Raw genomic sequence first — 20,113 nt, 5'->3', positions numbered from 1 at the left:
GTTTAAAAATTTAGAAAAAGTTTATTTCATATTATACCCTTTAGTTATTGTGAGATTATGTTTCATTTAACTAGTCAAGTTAAATATTAAAAAAAAATATAAAAATATAATTAATTTTGAGGTGTGATATGTCACATGGAATGTTTCCAACAATATACCTTGAACTTAACATGAATTTAAGGCTACTTAAATTGTTCAAATACGCTTAGCTTATTTAAAAAAAAAATAAAAAAATAGTTCACGTGGTCAATTGACGAACTACATTTAAAAATAAAAAAACAAAAAATCAACCTAATATAACAACTCAAACATGGAGAAAAAAAATATTAGTTTGTGAAATCATCAAATTACATGGAATAAATTTGGAGAATGAAACGAACATTTATAAATATTCTCATATAAATAAAAAAAGAACATAAATTACAAAAAAAAAGTAGGAAAAAAGATTTGTGGATAATTTAGTCATTTAAGGGGTCTTATCCAAGGATTGCTGAACCTTGGATTAGCTATACCTCCCTTTCCTAGAGATAAAATAAGACCTTATATGAGGTATAACTAATCTATGAATTAGGTTAAATAAATTAACCAAATAATGTTTTTATTAAACTATATTTTAATCCATAGATTATTTTAATTAATACTTCTTGCCAAACGATACATAAATGTCACTAGTACTATTTGTAATTTTTCCCAAACCATTTAAAACCGAACACTCCAATTTTCAAACAGAGTGGAAAAGGACGGGTATTTTTGATGTTTTCAAACAGAGTGGAAAGGACGGGTATTTTTGATGTGTTCAATAGAGTAATTTCACACGCCAAGAAAATCAACTGCTTACTCAATACACGCACGCACACACCTAACCAGAAAACCATCAATACAAGGAAACCAAAAGCCACAAAACGCACTTCTTCACACACAGAAAAAACGTATTTTCTCCGCTTCACCGATGGCTCAGGTTTCCATTTCGCTGCTTAATTTCCTCAACGACGGCGAAGACGATGTTATCGAACATGAAAACGGCGTCGTAGAGGACCTCGACTCTTCTCCTTACTGGCCTCTCAGTTTCGGTGACTTCGATGTTTACGATCCCTCAGATCTCTCCGATTTCCCTTCCCGTTCCCAAATCTCTTCGTATTCTCGTAGGAGGACTGGTTTGGCCTTAAGCGACGATGTTTCAGAAACTGATTCGGTTGTCACCGTCATGGACCGCGAGAACCAAGTAAACTTTGTTATGGATATGTTTCAGCAACGGGTTGAGCAATCTCAATCTTTGATCCGTGTGGTTTCCAACCCTGATTTGCTGCATGCGGACCCGGTATTGGAGACCGATTTCGGTTTGATTGGAGGGGATGAGTTTACGGGAATGAGTAGCTTAGACGTTGATTTTGGGCTAGGGTTAGGTTTTCGTGGGGATTCTGATAATTCTGGGTTCCATATTGAAGATTGTGATGGCCCTGAACAGTTTGTCAGTGGGTTGAGGGTTGTGGATTATGAATCTGACTGGGACCCTGATGATAACTGCGTTTCAGGCAGATTGTTCAATCTGGAAGAAGTTGATGGCGAAGACGAAAATGAGAATATTTGCGACAATGAGAGTGATGATCCGAGTCTTCGGCTGTGTTGGGGTTCCTTCCAGTTGGAGGATCATAGGGATGTGAATGAGGACTTTGAGTGGGAAGAAATTGATGGAAGAGTTGATGACAGAGAGATTCTAAGCATGTTCTTAGATGTTGAGGAGGTATCTGAATCTCCTGCTCCAGAGGATAGAGCAAGAGAGTTGGAAAATTTGGAGTGGGAGTTTCTGTTGAATGTTCAGAATTTGGAGCCAGACCCAGAAATTACAAATGATGAATTCGATTTCGGTCGTCATGTGGATCGAGACGATTACAATTACACTACTGAGTATGAGCTATTGTTTGGACAGTTTGCAGAGGGCGATCATGGTTTTCTTGGAAGACCACCAGCTTCCATGACTGTTGTTAGAGACCTTCCAACTGTGGCTGTGAGTAAAGGTGATTTAGAAAATAACAATGCTACTTGTGCTATCTGCAAGGATGAGTTGAATTTGGGAGAAAAGGTTAGACAGTTACCATGTGCTCATAGGTATCATGGTGACTGTATTCTGCCTTGGCTTGGGATTAGGAATACCTGCCCAGTTTGTCGGTACGAGTTGCCCACAGATGATCATGGCTATGAGAGGAGAAGAAGGGTCCAGACAATTCACACACTTGAACTTGATCAAGTTGATTGAAGGTATATTTTTTGCATTTATGTAGAAGGTATATCAAGCCTGGGAGCACTCGACCTGCTCTTTGTTGATATGATGTTGGAAGTTCTTTTTTGTTTTTGGTTTTCTTGAATTAAGATTGTTAATATACTAGATGATTTTGATGTCAGACCTATGTGGATGTCTTATTGCCTTTGAAACTCTACATATGATGCAAGTTCAGAGAACGAAGGAATTGTTATTAATTTGATTTTTCATTGTAAGATTAACTTTACACCTTATAGATTGTATAAAGCTCATAGATATTAACTTTACATATGAAGCAAGTTCAGGGAAAGAAGGAATTGTCTATAGATTAGCTTTACACCTTATAGATTGTATAAAGCTCATAGGTATTAAGACTCATTGATATGCATCAGTCAGTCTCTGTAGCTCTTATGTTTGAGCCATGAAGAAATACTTTCTTTAGAGGGAAATATCCCCTAAAAAACTTGCACGATTTGTCTGCTTGATGATTCAACTTAACTAATGACCTGATAGACACCCACCCCTCTTTGACAAAAGCATGTCAGATGAGCACCTCATACCTCATGTTGACATAGAAAATAGTGTTTAAACTTACATTTGAGCGTGTGAAAAGCTCTACTTTTTATTTCTCTTCTAAAAAATCCTCCTCCATTTCTCTAAAATTTTCTGGTGACAAAGAATAAAAGAGAAAAAACTAAGTGATAGGCTAGAGCCATTAGATGGAGTAAGAACTAAGAGGTGGTTGACACTTTCCCCCATTAGACTTAGACATGTAACATCTGTTTGCCAATTGTATTTTCCATTTTCTGATATTGTCCTGGTCAAGCATGCTTCATGTAGAGCCTATCCAGGTGAAACAAATGACTTCAGTAGGTAGTTGTACTCTTCAAATTAGCTTCCATGGCCAAGATGGTGGGATAGAAAGGATTTCGTTCTTTGACGCATCATCAGGAAGTAGTTTTCACGCGTCTGTTTTTGCTGACCTATGTGTTTGAGAGATATTTTTGTTGATTTGAAGTATCTGCTTGGTCACTTGTTAAGTTGGATTGTTTCACTGGTAAATTGTCCCAAGTTTGAGGGGCTATCAAGGGTATTGGCCCTGTTCTCTCTTTCTACAGATGTTTAAGATGGGATATTGCTTGTTTTGATGATGGATTCTCAGTTGTCTTTCAAGACAGGAATAGTTGGAAATTGAGGACCAAGGAGTCATTGGTGGTGAGGATCCCTGCTTAAAATTGAGCATGAGTAAAATAGCAATCACTTTGGAAGACTAAAATCGGATACTTGTTAGGAAATTCAGATTTTTGCAAATATTTGAGAAGTCTCAACACTTATTTTCATACATGTCTACGCAGAAACAGATCTTTAATAGAAGCTAAGTGTGTTAGACCTGAGAGCATGTATGAGCAAGCTTGTGAATATGTCATGATAGTTTCTGATCCGAGCATGTCAATTAATGAGGCTGTGGATGGCTACATAAGAATAAGTCTTGCACTAGTTCAATTTATGCATGTATTTTTGCTGTGTTTCTATTTAAAGCTTTGTTTGTATTTTGTAGATATCAGGATATCACGCCTATTTCATTTATTCAGTTCCATGTACTATACTATGCTTTTATTACCACATTACTATTTGCTGCAAATCAATGATCTAAAGATTGTATGTCCTCATTGGTGCATGGAATTTAACTCTTTCCCTTTTCGGCACATTGTAGGTTTTGTTCATCATTATAGTTTCAGTTGCTTCACAACTTTGCAGGGCAAAAACAGAGTTCTTGCTGGCACTGGAATGCTTGCAAATAGACCACCACCACCACCCAAATGCAAGGGAGGTTGGAGAGAAGCTCTATGGCATTTGCTTGGATAAGTTTTGTTCTGGAGCCAATGGTACATCATATCCCATATCACTGTTATAATACACAACCAGGAGCTCTCAATTTGTTTATATTTGTAAGAGAGTGAATTTGTTAAATCACAGATCATGGGGAAATTTTAAATGGAGCTTGCTTGTTGTTGGCTAAAACGTCCACAAGTGCAGAATTTGTCTCGTCCTGTGAGATGTATTTTATTATTATAAGTTTGGCAACTTGTAAATTGTTCTTGAATTTGTGGTTTGATTCTTGAAAATCAATGATATGGAATAATACATGTCCAAATTGGTTGTTTAGCTTGTTTTTTTTTTTTTTTTGAAAAATATGAAGATCAACAAAAAGCTCATTTCCTTTACTTCCTACGTATGTAAGATGGTGCGCTTATATTTGTAAGAACATTTTTCTCTAGAAACACAAATTCTTTAAAAATGATCAAGTTAGCTTTAGGTTAATATTTTTGTTAAGTTATATACAAATGCTTTTGAAATAACATCTTTTGCTTGAGTACCCAACACAAAATTAAAGTAAAAAGCTCACTTATTTTCCCGAAAAACATTCTCCATGTTTTCAAACCTCACTTGTATCATGAAAAACACAATGGAAAGCATTTCTCTTAGTAACCAACCAGAGCTCCGAATGCTATCTTTGTCCTTGCATACAACAACAATAATAACACCTACAACCATGCGCAATCCAACGTAAGTTAATACCTTTTTTCACATATAGTTCTAGAAGTTATACAAGTCGCTAGTTGATTTACTTGAAAATTTTCAGATTTAACCCTAGTCCAGGAGATTTCTACTGATCAAGAGGACGGTATCGAATGAAATTTCAAGATTGGGAAGGTTGATGCCCATTAGCAGTACTCTGGGATGGAGTTTCCATTGTAGAGACTGAGTCGCTACTGTTATCGTCATTAAAATTAGCGGGATCTGCATAAGACTGGTACCCAGGAAACCTGACCAAGAAAGGAGATTTTGAGGCAACAACACAATACATTACATTTTAATTAACATGCTGTATATATACTTCATTTATATGGTAAAAAAAATTTACGCACCTACTTACTTTTACTTGCTCTCCATTTATACCCATTTTAACATCAAAGATGTTTCCTGCAAACAATTTTCATTGAAGTTGATTCATGTCAAAAAGTAAATCATGTTGCTACTTCTGGGATGGAAAACTATTCAATGGTTTCAACAGAAACAATTCATAGCAATCAATGCCACAACTGCAATTGACCTAAGAAATTTATAGGGATACAATTGCAACCCAACAATATATGACATAGTAATAACCTTTTCCTGATGCATGCGGAGTGATAATAGCCTCTTCTAACTCAAACGATGTAGCACATTCACGACTCATACCTATAGGAAAAAGGTTATCTAGACATGCCAGTTCTGAGTTTGCAATAACACATTTATAGATGTCACAGATAAGTTAAGAGTTAGCTAAACAAAAAGAAGAGATTGAATCAGTAATAATCAAGTGAGAGATAAGCATTTGTCTGCCTTAATTGTGGAAACATGATATCCCCAACAAAGATTACTACCTCTCAGTTAATCTGCTTATAACTGGTAATTCAAATATGCCTACTTTACTTTTCTACTCCCACTCGTTGATTGTGTACACAGTCTAGTCAGTGTCCCAGTAACTTGTAGCTCGGCTATGCTAAATAGCAGATGATAGGGAATGGCACAACTAAAGTAATCAAAAGATGTCCTGGTAAACCACTAGATTCTTCCAATGATTTCGCTAAATATTTTAAAAAGGAAAAAAACCTGACATTGTTAAAAGCCCTTAAATTTTGTTTAGGTGAGTTTACACTAGTTGCTTCTCAAAATCACACGCATCAAAGGAGACAAGGACATAATTGTGAAGCACTGCAATAAACATGCGAATCTCCATATCACATAAACTTAAAAGTGATACTTAGATTAGGCAATGGATGGTGGGGGAACCAATAGACAAATATATCTCTAAAACATGTTAATGTTCAAAGTAATATCCCTCAAGTAAATGCAATTCAATGTAATAATCATAAAAATTCACTTGCAACAAGAAGAAAAACAACCATGGTGATTTAATACTCAGAAAAATTGACCTTATTATAGTGCTTTCTCGGACTATTTACCTCCAAAAATAGTCTTGTCTGAAAAGTACTTGGACATTAAATATCTCCTAGCCTCAACTTCATACCTCTTGAACTTCTCATCCTGTTCAGTCTCCATATCACTACATCACAGCATGGAAAGAAAATAGAGAGTTAGGACCTCCATCATGTTCAGATTATATTCATATAGATAGAAAACTTGAGCAGAACTTAAAAGAAGTGCTGTAGCAGGATAAATAGTCTTGCTTTTGACTTTTTCCCCTTTATCAGTACTATAGACTTAAAGTTTTTTCTTTTTTTCCATTTATTTGCCCTATAGACTTAAGATTAACCATCACGGATACCAAAAAATCCCTTAGATATGCTACCAGATAATGAAAAAGATAATGTTTTTATTGTTAAAAGGATGTCCAGCTAGGGATGGCCTAACATGAAAACTTATAATTTCTATACAATAATGGAGACGCATCAAGTTGTTCTCACAAATAAAATATTTTAGTTTGATTAGCCATAGACATGAAAGGCAAAATTGGTATTACTGTGGTTACGAGAAAACTGGGGTGTAAAATAAAGGTAGATCTGGTTTTTGATGGGATTAAGATTTTGATCTTTGAAGTAGTATCAATATTATAGAAATAATGAATACTGTACAAAGTATATTTCAATCAAAGGAAATTTTATTACCTCTAATGATACAACAATAATGGAAGTAAGATAATCTTTCTCCATACATAGTGAAAGATTATGAACTAGGAGATAGAAAAGCATTTTGTATCAATTTAATTCAAAAGCAGACTTTTGTAACAACCTTGGCTAGTTAGTAGTCCAAACTCCAAACCATGTGCTAATTTCCATCATTGCACCCATAACAGTTTAGGTTAAGTTTTTAAATAGCAGAAGACTCAAAGCAATATAAAGCAATCAACAATTCCATAAAAAATCCCACGTGGGAGGGGTTTCACATTCTTCTCCTATCAAAGCTTTTATTTCCTTGCCCTGCCTAATCCATAATATTCTCAAGCACTTGAATCTATACTTTTTGGTAAGCATGTTGAGACCCTCAACGTGACACCTGAATCCATCGATTGGTCAAGACACCTTGTTAGGTATAATTTAACTTTCAGAAAGCTTTAGCATAACTTTTCAAGTAGTGGAGAGCCTAAAGTCCAGTAAACATTTCAAATATGCTATACAAATTTAACATAAGATAATACCACTAATGTACAGGATTAGTGCGACTATTTTTGCCTCTTTATCCCTGTACTACTAACAAACTGGTAGGCCCTGCAAATCTAGACATGTGGAAATAATAATGCATAGTTATTCATTATTTTATTCATAAAACATAGAAAATTTTTTTGAGCTTACTAATTTAGCTAAAGTGGATAATTCAAGAGATCCTTTAATAAGCATGCACTTAACAGATGCCATTACAGGAAGCTGTTGCTATTTCAGTTAAATGCTGAAGTACTAATCTACTGCCATTAAACATTGAGCATGTATTCTGAGGATTCACCAAAAATTGTAGTTTTTAACACCGAATTCACGTTGCACATAGGACATAAACTTGGGAGCAGATAATAGAGTAGCCAAGAGATTTTGTTTTTCAACTACTACCTTACAAGAGAATCAATTAAGCATCTTACTTTTTCGAATCTGACTGTCGCACATGATGCCAGATAAGCTCTATGCTATCTTTACAAGAAGACCAACATAACTTCAGTTGGGCTCCAAATCAATCAAATTTATCCAACACCTTCCATAAAAACTAATCATTATTGGAAGCCTGTTATGATGCATACCCTTTATTATCATATCTACCAGCTGAATCCAAACTTTCACGTCAATAATATTCTTGTTGTGCCCCATCTCTGTATCTTCCCATCATTGGGCAATGTTTATAGGTGATAAGTAACTCACAAAAGAATGCCACATGATTATCAGCCATGAGTATATAAATGCCACATTACTATCAGCCATGAGTATATCTTATTTCCCATTTTACAACAACAATAAATACCCAATGTAATCCCACTTGTGGGGTTCGTGAAGGATACATAGTCTTACCCCTACCTAGTGAAGCAAGAGAGGCTATTAAATAATTCTTTGCGAGTCTATTCATCCTTATATGAAGGAATTAACAACAAGAAATCTCTTAAATCCTGCCAATAGCATTTAGAACCATAAAATCACCAATTATACAATAAATTTAAAAATCAAACAGAAGGCCGAGCAGACACTTCAACCCCAATGATTATTTTTCAAATAAAAATAAATCACAAAGCAGTTATACAAGAAAGCCTAGATATATACTTACTCGAGAGGATCTTCGATCACTTCCTCCTTCTTCACAGCTTCAAGAACAGAGAGGTTTGAGACCTCCTACAGAAAAAAAAAAGGTAACCCATAAAAAAGAGGGAAAAATGAATGAACGGTTAAATTAGATAAGCGAGAGAAACCTGATGCGGTTGCGACGGAGGCGGAGGCCGGGGAGACTGAGGAGCAGAGGATATAGGGGAGTTCGACACAGAATTTGCCGCCGAAGAATCCATTTTACCTATGAAAGCTCCGCCAATTTTCAAATGCAGCTAAGCCAGAATTAAGGTTGAGTTATATAGTGGCATTTCAGATACGTAGAGCTTAGAGGCACTTTGCGTTCTTAAATTCAGAAAGCATGGATAGGAAAAACCTCAAAATAATAGCAGTTACCGAGTAGCAACTAGCAAGACGATCGAGTGTAAAGGCACCGCAAGATTTCTTTTTCCCCTTCCAATGACGACAAGAAGTATTAATTATAAATAAAAATAGTTCAAAATTAATTAAAAATAAAAATAAGATTGCACACGTGTCCCTATTTAGTCTTTCATTTAGTCTTTCGTTTGACTAAGAACATATATGATCTAGTTTTTGAACGGCATGTGCACAAAATATATGCATACTATTTACGATAGTTTAGAGATATATTTATCCTTTTTCCTTTTATTTATAACGATTTCTATAATGATCTTGATTTATTCTTTTTTATATGAGATTATCTTATTTGGTTGAGTTTTTTTTAATGGGTTAACTATAACTAGATGTAAGTACATAATTATATTACGTTATTTGACATATAAAGTCCTCGACTTAAATTTAATTTCATGCTTTCATTTCTCATCTTTTTGAGGTTTTGACTTTCTACTAAGCATTCATAGTATTTTTGAGCAAGATACAATCTATCAACTCATTTTATTTGATTTGTTACTTGTTTTAAAGTGATTTTCAATGACTTTTTGTGTGTGTGAAATTGTAATGGTTAAACTGACTGATCGATAAAGTAGTATCGTGAGAGAAGGGTGAATAAAAATACCATGGTGTTCTTGGTATCAGGGTCGTATCTCTGTTATGGAAAATAAGGCCTTTGCCTTACGCCTCCAAATTTTGGGAGCCTCAATTTTTTGTCAAGATCAAATTATGTGTTGAAAATTTTATAGAAAAATTGATTATTTATGATAAAAAGTATAATTTTTAAAAATATATTATTTTATCCTCTTTAACCTCCTTTGTACTTGCAGATTCTTTTTGTTTCTTTTTATATTGTAATTTCAAGCATTACTACAAGTATATTAAAATGAAGTATATCAAATAATCAACTTCTTGAATCAAATTCTATGATTCAAACTCTTATCTTTATTTAATATGTGTCGACTTATTACTTATAGCATTATGTTAACAATACATATAACAATTGTCTCACTAAAATGACGTTCTTTAATGTTGAGTTGATAAAATCTTAACGAAAACTAATAATTGAAAAAACAATATTATATACTGATAGTTTTCATCTAAATAGTGTAAGAAAAATAAATTTTCAATAAATACGTATATAAAATTTATTTATATTTTAGGCCGCAAACTAAAATTTCACTTTAGACCCCCAATTATATTGAGCCGCGCTTGTATATCAACCTTTGTCATTCTCATCTTATTTTGAGAAATGAAATTCCACACTTGACTTAAGTTTCAGAACATATTCTGCCACACTGCTGCTCTTCAGATGATTCTTTGAAAACTTAAAAATATCATCATGGAAGAATCATTCTTGAAATCAAGCACCCATTGCTAAGAAGGAATATCAAAACACAAGCCAAACTAGAGTATAAGTAATATGATATCACTAGATATATACATCCTAACGATTAGGGTGGCTAACAAAAACAAGTGAAATCGACTCATTTATGTACCCAGAGAAACCATCTAAGAAAAATGTGAGAGAGTGCCTCTCATTCCAATCCTTGTGATAATCTCCTTAACGATCACTGCCATCACTAACTTAAAGCACATTGACGTAATTTGTGAACTGCTTTCCCCGAGGAAAGATTTCGAGTCATCAACAAGAAGAACGCGAGTCAAGTCATAAGTGATTCTAAACAGTTTGTTGTAGCTGCCTCGATTTTGTTCTTTATCCTCTACATTTAAATGCTGAAGCACCAAATCATCTCAGGTACTAACCAATTTCCAAATCATCTCAGGTACTAACCAATTTATGTGTTTTCGTTTGGTCACATCAAACTTCACTAGAGCTTTTATGGCTTGGAAAGCATATTGCCAACAGCAAAGTTGTAGCTTTTTCCTCCAATTTCAATCTGACTGCAACCAATTTCTTTTTGCAAGCTTAATTCTTTCATCTTGTCCCTCACTTGTCTAACAGAATCCCAGTCCCCATATCTAGCAAAAAAATTGGATACTAAAACATAGATTTCTGCTCTCTTTGGTTCTAATTCCAGTAACTTGTTAGCACATTTCATCCCAAGATTTGACTGGGCGTGAACTATACATGAATTGAGCAACGAACACCAAATTTGAGCATCTGGCTGCATAGGCATCTCAGCCATGAGATTTAAGGCATCATCAAACTGTCCAGCACGAGCCAGCATGTCAATAACACATGCATAATGCTCCAATTCAGGTTTGAGACCATGCAATGTCTGCATCTCTCTAACATATTGTCGACCTTCTTCAATGAGCCCGGCGTGGTTACATGCCATTAAAATAGAGACATACGTCAAACTGGCAGGGATGAAGCCCGATTTTTGCATTTCCTGAAATAGCTCGATGGCCTCCATTCCAAGTCCATGAACTGCATATCCTGTAATCATAGCTGTCCATGATGCTATATCTTTGAGTGGAATATGGTCAAAAACATACTTGGACATTCCTATGAATCCAGATTTTGCATACATGTCTATGATTGAGCAATGGACAAAACTATCTTCTATAAGGTTGGATTTCAGTGCAAAGCAATGAACTTCTTTCCCCAGCCTGACAGCAGACAATGTTGAACAAGCCCCTAAAACACTTGTCACAGAAATTTCATCAGGTTGAAATCTATGAGATACCATATAACGAAGCAGACAAAAGGCTTTATCTGGTAGCCCATTTTGCAAATAACCAGCTATCATTACATTCCAGGATACCACATTTTTATCTTCTATCCTGTCAAACAGACGTTGTGCTAGCTCTGGTTTTCCACAAGTCATGTAGAATGAAACTAGGGAAACTATTGTAGATGTATCTGTTTGTAGACTATTTCTAAGTACAAAACCGTGAACTAGTGTACCACAATGTAGCAGTTTTAAGTGGGAACAAGCAAACAGAAGGCTACCAATAGTGAACCAGTCAGGACGCAAGCCATAATTCATCATTTTAGAGGACAGAGTCAAAGCCTTAGATGGATCCTCATTCTGAGCATAGCCACTTATCAGTGCATTCCAAGAGCTTACTGTCTTGTTCGCCACTCCGTGGAATACAAGCTCCGCATATCTGAGCAATCCACAGTTTGCATAGGCAGCTATAAAAGCATTTGTTAACAACTCATGGTATTCAAGACCATTTCTAAGCGAGTAGCCATGCAGTTCTTTCACTATCAACTGCTCTGACTCCTCTAGGCAAACGGACAAAACATTCAGTAGAGTAACCTCATTCGCCTTCATGTACTCCTCAGTACTTTGCATCCTTCTCATAAGATGAAATGTTCCTCTATCATCTCCTTCTCTTGAATAACCCCCGATAATGGAGTTCCAAGAGACCACACTTTTGCTCTCATTTTTCTCAAACAGAACTTGTGCATCAGAAAGGCATCCAACTTTGCAATACATATCCACTAAAGAATTATTCACTGTTAACTCGTCAGATAATCCTAGCTTTACAGCTAAATCATGAATAATCTTCCCAAATTCCACTTCTTCTTCTGCTGCACAAATTGGCAGCATAATAACCATGGTAGTCGTGTCTGGAACAAGAACTTCATCCCCTGTAAATATATTTCTGAAAAGATCAAAACTTTGTTCAATATATCCATTCGCTGAGAACACAGAAATCATTGAGTTCCACGAAACCAGATTCCTCTCAGGCATATGCTCAAACACTTTCATAGCTTCCTCAACAAGACCAAACTTCCCATACATGGAAATTAACGCATTGCTTACAAAGACATCGCCAACCAAACCCGTCTTTGATGCCATCCCATGAATAGCTTTCCCCATACCCACATCAAGAACCCCTCCACAAGCCTTGATAACCAAAGGAAAGGTAAAATTGTCTGGCTTTTCCTGGGTTGAAGTCATCAACTCAATAAACAAACAGATAACAGCAACCCAAAGTTCATTCTTTGTGTACCCACTCATAAGAACATTCCATTGGTACAGTTTCTTGCTTCGTAATTGATGGAAAACAGAGCGAGAATCAGAAGGATAACCACACATGGAGTACATCGTGATGAGCCGCGTACAGAGTATAACGTCATCTTTCGATCGGGTCAACGAAGTAACCATTTCATGGACTTTACGACCCGTTTCAATGTCCTTTTGCTTACCACATGCCTGTAAGAGTACGCCTAAGGCCTCGGATTTTTCCGACGAGTGGTAGAAGGCGTTTTCGAGGTATTCTTGAAATGTACGGAAAACTTCCGACAAACTTTTGGTTTCGCACAGTTGCGTGATCTCTTCGGATAGCGTTAATGGGTTCTTGAGCTGATTCTTCCAAGTTGATTTTGCAGTTATAGAATCTTCCTCAGGTGTTGGGGTGCAAATTGAACCTGCCGATTTTGAAATGGAGGTAGTTGCAAACGAGCGTAATTTGTTGGGTTTTGGACTAACTTTGACGGTTTGAAATTGGGGCTGGTGGCGGCAGCATGAGTTCGACGCCGGCGACGGCGCAGCCGTGGGGAAGCTCGCCAGCGTGAACATTAAACATACATAGCAAGGCTACCTACGGATACCCGCGGCGAAGAAGTATATGGTGGTGGCCTTTAGATCCCTTATCCTATTTTGAATTTAATTTTGCAAACGTCAATCTCAAAGTGAAATAGTGCGTCGTATTTAGCTTTTATAAAATTATTTTCAAGTTTATGTCATTGTTATTAAAAAAAAAAAAAAACATATATTTGAACGCTTTTAAAATATTTTTTTCTTCGTTCAATTTATTCAGCCTTGTAGCTATTTTGTTGCAAATGAACTAGTAACATTTTCCTGCACACCGACCGAATTAATTTTGTCTTGTAGCAAGTGCATTTCACATGCTATTTTAAGGCATTTTGCAAATACATATTAGTATTTAACTAAAGAATGTTATATTAGGACCCGGATATTATTGCCTTTCTATTCAATGGGCTAACTAGTACGGCTAGTTTTCGTGGTGCCTTCTATGATTTTATTTCATTGTATTTAACAAGAAATTATGTGCAAGTATCAAGGGATTTTTCGGGAGAATCATCTAATTTTTATATTGATTTTTATTGCTATTGATGAATTTTATTTGACTGAAATATCTTTTTAAAATAAATATCATTTTTGTCCTACGAGACGCTAACCTACTCCTGTACATTTCAACCTGCCTCCTCGGGACTTAGCTCTGAAGATAAATTTCTGATTAGCCGATTACCTTACCCGATTAGGAGAACAGTTAGAGATAGAAAAAGATGCCGACACCGAACGATTAAGATAAAATAACTTTGCCTTTTCACTTCACTAGTGGGATTATTATATTGAATTCAACAAACATTTAGAAAATACTCCACGCTTCATGTTAAACTGTGCTTTTTGAACCATTAAAGAATATCCCACCGAGAGGCCAACCAACTTGGACTGAATATTTTTTAGTCATAATAAATATAAATAAGAAAAAAGAGATGAATCACATCCATTAGTTTTAAAGAGTTTACACTGTTGATACAATTAATAACCGAAAAGCAAACTGAAATTTTATAAAACACGAGGGAGATGATATATATTTGCTAACATCGTAAAGGTAAGAAATAACAAGAAAACCACTAGCTCATAGTTTTACCTATACAATCTTATTAACCCAAAGTAAACCTTCCTCATTATTATAGTAAAAAACTATGACCACGATTTCGTTTCTCTTCCCTTCCAAATAAGAAAAATTTATAGGAAGGATTGAGTAGAGCGAGCGTATTAGTAATGGTTGCATATAGCAATAGCAAGCAAGGAGAATAGATAGACGCCCCAAGAGCAACCTTTGAGAAATAGAGAAAAGGGCATTGTCATGAAATGGTAGAAAGCTGTAGTCGCAAATAAAATACCTGCCCGCTCTAGCAATTCAGATTCAGCTGGGTAATTGCTCTTTATAAATCTTCCCACGAAGAGTAAAGTGAAAGCAAGTAAAATAGCAAATGACAACAACTGGAAACACAAAGGAAGCGAATCATGATCACGATCATGATTACGGCTCCCGTTTCCAACCTGTACAAAATTCAGAGTTATCTCAACCCCTGATGTTAAACAGAATGCCATGAATAGCATCGACTTATCGATATTATTGGTTTCAGCAGCAGCAGCAGCAGCAACTACAGGGCTACTCTCTTCCACTTCCAGCTTTAGCTCAGCTGTAGGGGAGTTGGGTGACACTCCTCTAGAACTACTTCTCTCTCTAAACCGAAATACATACTTTTTGACAAAGTTTGGGAACTCCATTGGCTAGATGTGGTTCACAAATGGATGGGGTTTATTATTTATATAGAAATCCAGTCAGCGCTGAAGCAGCAAAGGCACAAATCCAACTTCCCCAGAGAAACTCAGGTCAACAAAACTCCAAAAATGATGGCGTGGCCATCATCGATGTATTACAACATAATTTATTACCCGCTTAGCTGTTGTATAGGACAAACTACTGGGCTGATAAAACAATGCTTCCCTTCCGTATCAAATACATTCGTTATTTAGCTAATTGCGTAAAGAAATACAGTATATGTCATCGTAGTTAACAATGTCAAAGAGAATGGAACTTTTTTTTTCCAAGAATCAAAAAAAAAAAATGATGCGAATATGATGATCTTAAGCTACAATGTAATGGTGGCAGACACTTAATTTATTACTATTAACTATGGAGTAAATAAGTAGTCATCACATGTATGAACAACTTCTGATAATACATTACACCATCTCCTGTTTATCTTTTATCTTACTCTCTATTTTTTTTTATATTTAGAGAATAAAATAGAGAAGATTATTTTTTTTTATATTTGAAGAATAAAATAAAAAAGATAATTTTTTATAATTATTTATATTATATATAATTTGTAACTAACACCATGTAAGTGTGAAATTAGGTCTTAGACCTAATTCACACCCCAAAACCTAAGCTAGCTAACATCTGGCCCTACTCTGATACCATGTGTAATTAGGTCTTAGACCTAACTCACACTCCAAAAGCTTAGCTCAAAGGGAGGAGGATTGATCAAGTCTTATAAGGAGTCCGCCCATCTCATTAACCACTGATGTGGACTTTTGTCATTCTTTAACAGTAAGACCATTAATTAAATCTCTAATATTTGTACTTATTTGTTAACTAGATCTGGGAACATGCATTGCACGTTTATTTCAAAATATTTCATATAAATTTTGTATTGCAAATTACATATTTTATCCCCTTTGAATCTATGTAATTTACTAAAAAAAGTCATCCTTTTCAGTTAGGAACTATNAATTTTAGTCATTCTAACGTATCTATAAAAATTCACATGAAACATACGTGCAAAGCACGTGATCAGAAACTAGTATATATATATATATATATACACACTAGATCTGAAAACGTGCGTTGCACGTTTATTCCAAAATACTTTATATAAATTTTGTATTGCAAATTACATATTTTATCCCCTTTGAATCTATGAAATTTACTAAAAAAAGTCATCCTTTTCAGATAGGAACTACATATATCTTTCTAAGAAAAGAATATATATTTGATTACTAAATTGATTAAAAGTGAATAAAATAAAAATAAATAACTTTTGCACAAATTCAATATTCAAATGAGGGTACTAAAATACCACATGCTAGAGTAATGTATATAGCCCCATGGTAAATTCTCAATAATAATAACAACACAACATTATAAAAATTTTACAATAACAACAAACAAGAAACATAAATATTAAACAAATAAAAAGAAACGAGAGAAGAGAGAAGAGAGTATATATATTTTTCTTTTTTTGTAATTGGTTTAAGTGTGTACATTATTGTGTCAAATGTCACTATTGATATTNATAATAACAACACAACATTATAAAATTTTTACAATAACAACAAACAAGAAACATAAATATTAAATTAAACAAATAAAAAGAGACGAGAGAAGAGAGTATATATATATATTTTTTTTTGTAATTAGTATAAGTTTGTACATTATTATGTCAAATGTCACTATTGATATGATAGTATTGAAGAATAGAGCCATGAATATGAAATTAATCCATTTGAGATTATGGTGAGAGATAAGAGGAAAAACCATAATAAATATAATCAGGAAGTTACATATATTTACAATGAAGAATTATTGATAATAAAATTTATGTGTATCAATATGATGATTTGTTATTTACTATTTAATATTTAATTAANGAAATTAATCCATTTGAGATTATGGTGAGAGATAGGAGTAAAAACCATAATAAATATAATCAGGAAGTACACATATTTACAATGAAAAATTAGTGATAATAAAATTTATGTGTATTAATATGATGATTTGTTATTTACTATTTAATATTTAATTAATTAAATAATTTATACATTTAAATGTAATGTATGAGTAAAAATCTAAGGATAAAATATGTANAAATAATTTATAACATTTAAATGTAATGTATGAGTAAAAATCTAAGGATAAAATATGTAAAAAATGTATTNAATGTATATATTAAATGTGTAATGAAAAATCATTATGACTAATTATTAAGAAATTTGTAGCAACAATCAATACGAAAAATCATCTCTATTAGTACGTGAAAGTTGTAAAGATTGTGATTTTTTTTTGTTTTCTTGTTAATAATAACTTACAGTTTAATAATGAGTACTGGATTGTAAGTCTAGTTAGACAATAGGAGTGTTATTATCATAATACGAACAGTCAAAATTCACGAATTCCAAAATAAATATTAATAAAAAAATTATTTTAAATAATTTCAAGATAATAAATTAATAGTCAAGAGATATTTTTGTAATTCAACTTTTGACTTAGATTCTTCTCAATTTTTGTATAATTAATTTCTGGACACGTGTCTCATCCTAATATATTAATATAGACTTCTTAAAATGAAGTATATAATACTCTGTTTAGCAATTGAACAGTCATTTAGTTGAAAAAGTAGAGTCAAATGCAACATATATTTGTAATGTAATATTATTTATCTGTCATATAACAAAATGAGATACATGCTTGGGAGTTATTCTATTTCTTTACGAAGATAGCAACATTAAGTATGATACTAATAATGTTTTAAAAATAAATATACATACTAAATAAGAATTGAGAGGCCACAAAAGCATACAAAAATGACACTAAATGAAACCAATAAAGTTGGATTTAAAATCAGACTCATGAAATATATACTCCATACTTACGAATTTGGTTCAACAGCTACTCTCAGAGTGATACTTTTTGGAGCAAACTAAAAATACAGAGTGTGAAATAAATAAAATAAAAAATATTATCTATACACATTATTTCATAAACACAAGCCAAATTTAAGCAGTAAACAGAAATTGAACTTGTTCAAAGGAAAAAAAAATAGTATTACCTTATGGTAGGGTAAACTCAACAAATAAGAGGGCGATAATAATAGCTNCTTTTTGGAGCAAACTAAAAATACAGAGTGTGTGAAATAAATAAAATAAAAAATATTATCTATAAACATTGTTTCGTAAACACAAGCCAAATTTAAGCAGTAAACAGAAATTGAACTTGTTCAAAGGAAAAAAATAGTATTACCTTATGCTAGGGTAAACTCAACAAATAAGAGGGAGATAATAATAGCTTTTTGTGTAGTCTAACATAATAGGAGTAAGAATAAAATGATAAAGAAATTTGACAGGATGGTAACTTTATAAAGTGCAAAGAATATGAAAAGACTATAGATTATATAACTGAAGAGTNAAGAATATGAAAAGAGTATAGATTATATAACTGATTGAAGTTTAAAAGACAAAAGATATAAATGCTGTTATAGGAAAAGTTTGATACATTAGTTAAATGATCAGGACAAAGTGATTATTTTAAATATGATTAGGAATATTTTTGTAATTCAACTTTCAACTATGGAGCTTCCTACTTTTACTATAATATGGATATGATGTAATATATTTCAATGTAAAAATATGATTATCTTTTTTCAAGTTAAATGCATAATCAAACACTTTTTAACTTTTCTTTATAGTTTTTTTTTTAATGTCCAATGCCCAAGTATAGAGAAGCTTAGAACCTAGTGACTGTTGAAACTGAAATCTGGAACCTAGCGAGATATTCCAAATGTATATCTGCAGCCTGTCTTCTTGTGCGTATTGTTGAGCTCACAAGCTAACAACTGTGACATAAGCCCTATTTTTCAATTCTTCTTCTTCTCTCAAGTTTAGTTTAGTGGTCAATACTACCACAATCTAAACTGCTATGCACCCTCCAGTCTAGGGTTATCGCAAGCAATAACTCAGATTCACTAATTTCAATCTACAAATTAAAAAGAAACTCATTAATAATCATCTTTTTCCCCTTTTTACCTTCAAAGAGCTGAATACTAGATGATAAACCACACCCACTTCCTCTCTTTACAATGTCTGATCAACTTGTGTGCGTCTTGACCAACCAACCAGTTCCTACTGCCTCTTACTAGTATAGCAGCAATTAACTCTACTCGGCAAATCTTAGTGGAGGAGAGAAGGATTCAAATGAACTGAACTCCAATTAAACAAAAAACTCTCTTACTGTCTAAGAAGTGATTTAACAAGGATAAAGTAAGTTGTACTCCCAATTCAACCAAATACTATCGCTTATCTTCCGTCTCTCCTTCCTCACGATTCATAAGAAACTGCATTTTAAAGTCAAGGATCTGGATTGAAGTCACAATGTGATATGAGCACATTAACCATGTGACTTCCGGATCTGGTGTGCAGGCTGAAGTATAATATCAGGTGGAGAAAGCAACCGCAATTGATTACCCATATTCTTCGGCGAAATGAACTGATGAAGCTATAGCTATATACCTGTTCTAAATATCAAACTACCTCTCCTATATTTTCCTCTAATAACCATATACCATGACCAAAAGAACACATGAAAGTTATCTACACACCACTCCTCGAAAGCAGTTGACAACTACTGAAAACACATAACATGTTTGGCTTCAGGAAAGAAAGTGAACATGCCCCCTAGGTAGTGGTTGCGGATATTATTGTATTTTATTTTCATTGTGAAGAGGGGAGAGGGAGTATAGTTCTCTTTCGTCATGTTATGAAAGCTTTCTAGTTTCTCTTAATCCATATAGGCGTAGTGAAGTGATAAGTGCTCCTTCATTCTCAACCAAAGGTCTCGGGTA

At 33.9% G+C, this 20,113-nt stretch overlaps 3 protein-coding genes across 7 annotated transcripts; 1 reads left to right on the top strand and 2 right to left on the bottom strand.

Annotated features, from left to right (window-relative positions):
* Positions 1–802: 802 nt before the first annotated feature.
* On the top strand, positions 803–4,423 carry LOC107015261 (E3 ubiquitin ligase BIG BROTHER-related-like). Of its 3 annotated transcripts, none has more exons than XM_015215479.2 (2): positions 803–2,256; positions 4,027–4,423. In XM_015215479.2, exon 1 carries the CDS (start codon positions 950–952, stop codon positions 2,252–2,254), a length of 1,305 nt encoding a protein of 434 aa, XP_015070965.1. In that variant the 5' UTR covers positions 803–949; the 3' UTR covers positions 2,255–2,256; positions 4,027–4,423. The 3 variants fall into 3 exon arrangements, with proteins under 3 accessions (XP_015070965.1, XP_015070964.1, XP_015070963.1); XM_015215478.2 differs by having other exon boundaries at positions 4,016–4,423; XM_015215477.2 differs by having other exon boundaries at positions 3,972–4,423.
* Positions 4,424–4,646: 223 nt separating this feature from the next.
* LOC107012715 lies at positions 4,647–9,021 on the bottom strand. Of its 3 annotated transcripts, XM_015212625.2 has the most exons (7): positions 8,956–9,021; positions 8,706–8,834; positions 8,564–8,628; positions 6,268–6,368; positions 5,429–5,500; positions 5,188–5,242; positions 4,647–5,085 (listed from the first exon to the last, which is right to left on the bottom strand). In XM_015212625.2, the coding sequence occupies exons 2-7, from the start codon at positions 8,796–8,798 to the stop codon at positions 4,959–4,961; spliced, it is 513 nt and encodes a 170-aa protein (XP_015068111.1). In that variant the 5' UTR covers positions 8,799–8,834; positions 8,956–9,021; the 3' UTR covers positions 4,647–4,958. The 3 variants fall into 3 exon arrangements, with proteins under 3 accessions (XP_015068111.1, XP_015068113.1, XP_015068112.1); XM_015212627.2 differs by having other exon boundaries at positions 5,196–5,242; positions 8,706–9,020; XM_015212626.2 differs by lacking the exon at positions 5,429–5,500 and having other exon boundaries at positions 8,706–9,019.
* A 1,284-nt stretch (positions 9,022–10,305) lies between these two features.
* Positions 10,306–13,588, bottom strand: LOC107015173 (pentatricopeptide repeat-containing protein At1g18485). The gene has a single exon (XM_015215364.2). The coding sequence runs from the start codon at positions 13,470–13,472 to the stop codon at positions 10,812–10,814; it is 2,661 nt and encodes an 886-aa protein (XP_015070850.1). The 5' UTR covers positions 13,473–13,588; the 3' UTR covers positions 10,306–10,811.
* Positions 13,589–20,113: the final 6,525 nt, after the last annotated feature.

This window comes from Solanum pennellii, chromosome 3 (assembly GCF_001406875.1).
Source record: "Solanum pennellii chromosome 3, SPENNV200".
Taxonomy (NCBI): Eukaryota; Viridiplantae; Streptophyta; class Magnoliopsida; order Solanales; family Solanaceae; genus Solanum; species Solanum pennellii.
This window is presented reverse-complemented; position numbering and strand designations above follow the sequence as displayed.